The sequence below is a fragment of the Chiloscyllium plagiosum genome, chromosome 47 (assembly GCF_004010195.1).
Source record: "Chiloscyllium plagiosum isolate BGI_BamShark_2017 chromosome 47, ASM401019v2, whole genome shotgun sequence".
Lineage (NCBI taxonomy): Eukaryota > Metazoa > Chordata > Chondrichthyes > Orectolobiformes > Hemiscylliidae > Chiloscyllium > Chiloscyllium plagiosum.
The window spans coordinates 6,368,468-6,376,533 of NC_057756.1; the positions used below are offsets into that span (position 1 = coordinate 6,368,468).

The 8,066-nt window shown below is 45.4% G+C and overlaps 1 protein-coding gene across 1 annotated transcript in view; it reads right to left on the bottom strand.

Moving 5' to 3' along the window:
- Nucleotides 1-2,446: 2,446 nt before the first annotated feature.
- LOC122544240 (alpha-2-macroglobulin-like) overlaps nt 2,447-8,066 on the bottom strand; it is a 59,185-nt gene continuing 53,565 nt past the window's right edge. The window contains exon 9 of the mRNA XM_043683317.1: nt 2,447-2,622. Within this exon, the coding sequence (XP_043539252.1) occupies nt 2,450-2,622 (173 nt within the window). The 3' untranslated portion in view covers nt 2,447-2,449. The remainder of the gene's footprint in view (nt 2,623-8,066) is intronic.

Below are 8,066 nucleotides of genomic sequence, written 5' to 3' on the forward strand. Positions count from 1 at the left end.
TGTAGGAAGCAGAGGCAGAAATGTACTGAACAATTTCAGATATTCCTCATATACCACAAGACATGAGAGGAGAAATTAGGCCATTCAGCCCATCTGATAGTGTGGCACTCACTCAATATTGACTCTCTTACAATGCAGGTATCCCCAGACTGGTGCGCTGACAGTGTAGCACTCCCTCAGTACTGACCCTCTGACAGTGTGGCACTCCCTCAGTACTGACTGTCTGACAGTGTGGCACTCCCTCAGTACTGACCCTCTGACAGTGTGGCACTCCCTCAGTACTGACTGTCTGACAGTGTGGCACTCCCTCAGTACTGACCCACTGATAATGCGGCACTCCCTCAGTACTGACCCTCTGACAGTATGGCATTCCTCAGGTGACAATGCGGCATTCCCTCAGCACTGACTCTCAAATGGTGCAGTACTCCCTCAGTGCTGATAAACCAATGGCCTAGCGCTCCCTCAGTACGAACTATCTGACAGTGTAGTACTCCCTCAGTACTGACCCTCCATCTATGCAGTACTGAGTAACTACTTCTCCAACAACCCTTTCTACTCAGTAACTGCCTATATCCGGACACTGCGACTGATCTCAGTAACCTCTCCACCACCAACAACTCTTCCTAGTCTGTAACCTCCTTAATGCCTGACACTGCAATCGATCTCAGTAACCTCCTCTAGAACCTGCCTCTGTTATGTCATATCGCCCTAAAGCTGAATATCCTTTATCCACTACAGCCCCATATATCTGTCACGTCCTCCTGCCCCTACCCTCCTCCATTTCTTTACAACCTATTCTTGTGCTACCTTCTCCTAGCTCTTACACAGCTTCCTGCCTGACACCTCCCCCAGCATCTACACCTTACTACAAATCTACAATGCAATCTAGATCCTAGGACTTCATCTAGGACAAAGAACTCTCCCTATCACTGTCACCTCATCCAGCATCGACACCCTTCCCTACTTATCCAATATTTCTCCTGATTTCTATAAGTTCCTCCTGTCACCCACCATATCCCTATAAAATTCTCCAGACCCTGCCACATTTCCAAACTCTTTAGCCTCCTCTATCCCTATCCATCTTCCATTCACTGTAACCTACTCCATCTCCTACACCCCATAATGTCTTCGTAACATCCTCCTGTCACTGCAACATTCTCCAACTCTATAATTTTTTCTATCCCCTATCCATCTTCCCTTCTCTGTAACTGTCCCAACCCCCTACAACTGGCATGGTGGCACATTCGGGCAGCACGGTGACACAGTGGTTAGCACTGCTGCCTCCCTGTGCCAGAGACAACTCCCGCCTCAGGCAACTTCTGCGTGGAGTTTGCAAATTCTCCCCGTGTCTGTGTGGGTTTCCTCCGGGTGCTCCAGTTTCCTCCCACAGTCCAAAAAATGTGCAGGTTAGGTGAATTGGCCATGCTAAATTGCCCGTAGTGTTAGGTGAACTGTGTAGTAACTGGAGGAGATAGTAGTGAAAGGCAAAGTTGTAAGGATTGGAGGAGTTACAGAGATTTGAAGATGTCTGAAGATTGGAGAAGATTACAGAGATAGGGTGTTCCAGGGGCTGGAGGTGGGGAATGTAGTCTGGATGGGTTGCTCTTCGAAGGGTCGGTGTGAACTTGTTGGGCCGAAGGGCCTGTTTCCGCACTATAAGTAATCTAAAAAATCCTCCCTATCTCTGAAACCACCTCCAGCCCCTGGAACACCCTATCTCTGTAATTTTCTTCAGTCTTCAGACATCTTCAAATCTCTGTAATTTCTCCAATTCTTACAATCCTGCCTATCACTATTATCTCTTCCAGTTACTACACACCTCCCTTCCTTTGTAAAATCCTCCAGTGCCTGCAACACATCCTTTCTTTATAACTATCTCTTTCCAGTTCCAACACTCCTCATTGTTTCTGTGATTTCCTCCAGTCCCTATAACAACCCACATTTCTTTCACCTCCCTCAACTTCTCCAAACCTTCCTATCCTTGTCGCCTCCTCTAGTCCCTGCGAACTTCCCTCCAGATAACCTCCACCAGTACCTGCACACTTCTTTATCTGTGTATCCTCTTCCAATCTTTAAATTCTGCCCTACATGCATAACTTCTTCTGAACCCTGCATCATTACCCTTCTGTAGCGTCTTCTAGCCCCTCCATCACTCACTATCTCTGTATCCTGTTCCAGTCCCTGCCCCAGGCCTTTCTCTGTAATCCTTCCCCAATCCCTACTAACTCTCTCTATCTCTGTAACCTCCTCTGTCCCCTATACCCCTCCCCATTTCCATAACCTCCTTCAGTCCCTTCAGCCATCACTATCTCTGTATATTCTTCTTGCCCCTGCACATTTCCCAATCTCGGTAACCTCCTCCAGATCCAATTTCCTGCGCGATTCTCCAAACCCAGCCTGTGTGCACCACCCCAGCCCGAACTCTGGGACTCTCCCAAATCCAGCAGATTTACCTGACAGGGACAAGATCCCAAATCCATGTCTCGGGAAAGTATTTTCGGATTTCGATGATGCGTCTGGGTGGTTGAATTTTGTTAGCTTCAATGTTGATGTTGAGTTCGTTAGACGCGTCTAACATTTCCTCTGCTATTACTGACATTTCATCCATTTCCAAGTAGTCTGCTGAAAGTATAGGAACGGACAGCAATTGTTTAGCAAAACATCGAGGGCTGATGGGCCTGTACTGTGCTAGACTGTTCTATGTTCCATGTTCTATGTTCAAAAGGTCATAGTTACACACTGAGGAGGTGATGAGTCCCATATTTTGGGGGTGACCAAGAGTGTTTTTAAAATTTATTCGGAGAATGATGTGGAGTCGAGGTTCATAGTTTGGGGAATGTGATGGGATCCACCGTTGGTGTGAGTCAGAGGGGGTCTCTTTTTTCTATCTCTGTAATGCATTCAGGGAATGAATAAGTCACCGGCTGGACCAGCACATGTCTTTGGTTGCCCCTTGAGAAGGTGGTGGTGATCTGCCTTCTTGAAGCTGCCGTCCATGCACTGTGGGTAGACAATGCCTGGAGGGAAGGAACTCTAGGATTTTGACCCAGTGACATTGAAGGAATGGTGATATATTTCCAAATCAGCGAGCAGCTTTGAGGGGAACTTGCATGGGATGGTGTTCCCTTTTCTTCAAACTGGAAATGCGCATGGGTTTGGAAAGTGGTGTTTAAGTATCGTTGATGAACTTCCATTAAGCATCTTGTAGACAGTACAAACTGCTGCTCCTGAGCATCGGTGGTGGAAGGAGTGGATATTTGTGGATTTAGTGCCAATCAAGTGGCTGCTTTGTACTGGATGGTGTTGAGCTCCTTGAGTGTTGTTGGGACTGTACACAGCCAGGCAAGTGGGAAGAATTCCATTGCACTCCTGACTGTACTCACTGCTGTATTCCAAGCCTCTGACCTGCTCTTGCAGCCACTGTATTTCTATGGTGAGCCCAGTGCAATTTCTGATCAATGGGAAACCCACAATGGTGAGAGTGTTAATGATGTCATTAAATGACAAGGGGGAGTGGTTCGATTCTCTCATTTGGGATGTGATGCCGTCAATGTGGATTTCACCAGTTTCCTCATTTCCCCTGCCCCCACCTCATCGGAGTTCCAAATTTCCAGCTCAGCACTGCACTCACGACCTGTCCCACCTATCCATCTTCCTTCCTACCTACCCACTCCGACCTATCACCATTACCCTCACCTCCAAATACCTATTGCACTCTCTACCCACCTTAACCTCAGCCCCACCATCACCCCATTTACTTCACCACCCCCTCAACTCACAGCCTCATTCCTGATGAAGGGCCTTTGCCCAAAATGTCAATTTGCCAACTCCTCGGATGCTGCCTGACCTGCTGTGCTTTTCCAGCACCATACGCTCAACCATCTCCCTCTAAACCCTCCCTATTCATATACCCATCCAGATGTCTTTTAAATGTTGTAAATGTACCAGCCTCCACCACTTCCACTGGCAGCTCATTCCATACACTCATCACTATTAAAAAGTTGTCGCTTAGGTCCCCTTTATATCTTTTCTCTCACACTCTAAACCTATGCCTCGAGCTCTGGAACCCACTGACCCCAGGGAAAAGGCCTTGCCTATTTACCCAATTCATGCCTCTCCTGCTTTGAAACTTCTATAAGATTACCCCTCAGCCCCCAGCACTTCAGGAAAAACAGCCACACCCTAGTCATCCTCTGCCTATAGCTCAAATCTCCAACCCTGGCAAGATCTTTGTAAATCTTTTCTGAAACGCTTTCAAGTTTCACGACATCTTTCCGATAGGAAAGAGACCAGAATTGCACGCAATATTCTAACAGTGGCCTAACCAATGTTCTGTACAGCCGCAACATGACCTCCCAACGCCAATACTCAATGTTCTAACCAATAAAGAAAAGCATTCTAGATGCCTTCCTCACTATCCTATCTACTTGAGTCTCTACGTTCAAGGAACTATGAACCTGCACTCCAAGGGCCCTTTGTTTATCAACACTCCCCAGGACCTTACTATTGAGTGTATAAGTCCTGCCCTGATTTGCTTTACCAAAATGCATTCCTCACATTTAACTAAATTAAACTCCATCTGCCACTCCTCAGCCCAATGGCCCATCTGATCAAGATCTCGTTGCATTCTGAGGTAACCTTCTTCACTGTCCACTACAACTTCAATTTTGGTGTAATCTGCAAACTTATTAAGTATGCCTCTCATTTTCACTTCCAAATCATTGATATAAATGACAAAAAGCAGTGGACCCAGCATAGCTTAATGAGTAAGTAGAAAATGTGATGGGTCACATATTTTTGGGAATGACATGAGGGGATGCATATCCTGTGATGGGAAAAGGAGGAAATGAAGATCCTGGAGTTTTATTGGCCGGGGATGGGGACAATGAAATGTTTTAACATCTATTTGACTTCCTCCAACTGTTCTACTGAAATCTAGAACAAATAACAATAACAGCCTTCCAAGCCTGCGTTGACATATTTTGCTCCATATTAAAACTGTCTTCACTTATAGGATCTATTTCTCTCTATCCCCTTCCTAGTCTGTATTCATCCGGATGCTTCTTGAATGCTGCTACTGTGCCAGCTTCCACCACCTCCTCTGACAGTGTCTTCCAGGCACTCACCACCCTCTGTGTGAAAAACCTGCCTTGCACATTCCTTTTAAACTTCACCTTAAACTTCACCCCTCACATTTTAAACCTGTGTCCCTTGGTAATTGACCCTCCACTCTGGGATAAAGCCACATATTTCCCACTCTTTCCATATCATTCACACTATTGTAAACCTCTATCAGGTCACCCCTCAACTTCCTGCATTCCCGTGAGAACAAACCCAGTCTATCCAACCTTTCTTCATTGCTAAAATCCTCCATACCTGGCAACATCCTAGGAAACCTTTTCTGTTGCCTTTCCAAAGCATCCATGTCTTTCTGGGAGCATGGTGACCAGAACTGCAGCAATACTCCAAGTGTGGCTGAACTAATGTTCTATGAAGCTGCAGTATAACTTGTCTATCCTTATACTCAATGCCCCTTCCAATGAAGATAAGCATGCCATAAGCCTTTTTTTAGACAATAGACAATAGGTGCAGGAGTAGGCCATTCTGCCCTTTGAGCCTGCACCACCATTCATTATGATCATGGCTGATCATCCTCAATCAGTATCCTGTTCCTGCCTTATTTCCATAACCCTTGATTCCATTATCCTTGAGAGCTCTATCCAACTCTCTTATCTACCTATGCTGTCACCTTCAATGATTTGTGGATCTGCACACCCAGATCCCTCTGCATATCGATACTCCTAAGGGGTGTGTCGTTCACTGTATAATTTCCACCTGTACTTGACCTTCCAAAATGCATTACCACACACTGGCCAAGATTAAATTCCATCTGCCATTTTTCTGCCCATGCCTCCAATGCATCTATATCCTGATGTATCCTCACTATCAGCAACTCCATCAATCTTTGTATCATCCAGAAACATACTAATTAGACCAGCTTTTTTTTCCTCTGAATCATTTATATGGACCACGAACAGCAAGAAGTCCCAGCACTGATCCCTATGGAACACCACTTGTCGCAACCCTCCATTGCTACCCTCTGGCTCCTATAACTGTATCCATCTTACCAGCTCACCCCGATACCATATGAATTCATCTTTTGTACCAGTCTGCCATGAGGGACCTTGTCAAAGGCTTTACTGAAGTCCGTATAGACAACATCAACTGCTTTTCCCCCATTAATCTTCTTCGTCACTTCCTCAAAAAATTAGTGAGACACAATCTCCCCCACACAAAACCATGATCTCTATCATTAATAAGTCTATTGGCTTCGAAATGCATATAGATCTTGTCCCTGAAAATCTTTTCCAATAATTTAGGACCTTTTAGCCCTTCTAATTCCTTGTTTAGGTCCTTTCCTACTCTCTTTATATACTCCAAAGGCTTCATCAGCTCCCATCCTCCCAGACCTTACATATGCTTCTTCTTTTCCTTTTTGACCAAGGTGATCCAAGGTTCACATAATTTCCCATACCTATCCTTCAATCTAGTGCCACTCTAATCAACTTCTGTTTGAAATACTCCCACATATCTGATGCAGATTTACCCTAAAACAGCCACCTCCAATCAACGTTCTTCACTTCCTGCCCAATACTGTTGTAGTTCACCTTCCCTAGTTTAACACCTTCACCTAAGAACTGCTGTTATCCCAATCAATAAGTATCTTAAAACTCGTGATATTATGGTCACTCTTCCCAAAATGACCTCCACTGAAATTTCACTCACCTGGCCGAGCTCATTTCCCAAAACCAGGTCAAATAATCACACCTTCCCTGGTTGGACTATTTACATACTATGTCAAGAAACCCTCCTGAATGGTTCTTACAAGTTCTGCCCCATCCAAGACCTCAGCATGTAGTGAGTCCCAGTTAATATAGGAGCAGTTAAAAGCACCCATCACAACCACTGCTGTTTATACATCTTTCCAAAATCTGTCTATATATTCTCTCCTTGATCTCCCCCTGGCAGTTGGAAGGCCTATAGCATACCTGCAGCATTGTGGTTTCACACCTCCTGTTCCTGAGTTCCACCCAAAATGCCTCGCTGCACAAGTCCTCTAATGTATCCTCCCTCAGTACAGCTGGGAGATACTCATTGAGTCACAGAGATGTATAGCATGGAAACAGACCCTTCGGTCCAACCAGTCCATCCCATCTGCCAGTACCTGGCCCATATCCCTCCAAACCCTTCCTATTCAGTTACCTATCCAAATGCCTCTTAAATGATGCAATTGTACCAGCCTCCACCACTTCCTCTGGCAGCTCATTCCATACATGGACCACTCTCTGTGCGAAAAAGTTGCCCTTAGGTCTCTTATATTCTTTCCCTTCTCATCCTAAACCTATGCCCTCCATTTCTGGACTCTTCGACCCCAGGGAAAAGACTTTGCCTATTTACCCTATCCATGCCCCTCATAATTTTGTAAACCTCTATAAGGTCACCCCTCAGCCTCCAACACTCCGGGGAATACAGACCCAGCCCATTCAGCCTCTCCCTGTAGCTCAAATCTCCAACCCTGACCACATTCTTGTAAATTCTTTCTGAACCCTTTCAAGTTTCACAATATCCTACCGATAAGAAAGAGACCAGAATTGCATGCAATATTCCAACAGCCGCCTAACCAATGTCTTGTACGCTGCAACATGACCTCCGAACTCCTGTACTCAATACTCTGACCAATAAAGGAAAGCATACCAAACGCCTTCTTCACTATCCTATCTACCTGTGACTCCACTTTCAAGGAGCCATGAACCTGCACTCCAAGGTCTCTTTGTTCAGCAACACTCCCTTGGACCTTACCATTAAGTGTACAAGTCCTGCTAAGATTTGCTTTCCCAAAATGCAGCACCTCGCATTTATCTGAATTAAATTCCATCTGCCACTTTTCAGCCCATTGGCCCATCTGGTCCAGATCCTGTTGTAATCTGAGGTAACCCTCTTCACTGTCCACTACATTTCCAATTTTGGTGTCATCTGCAAACTTACTAACTGTACCTCTTATGCTC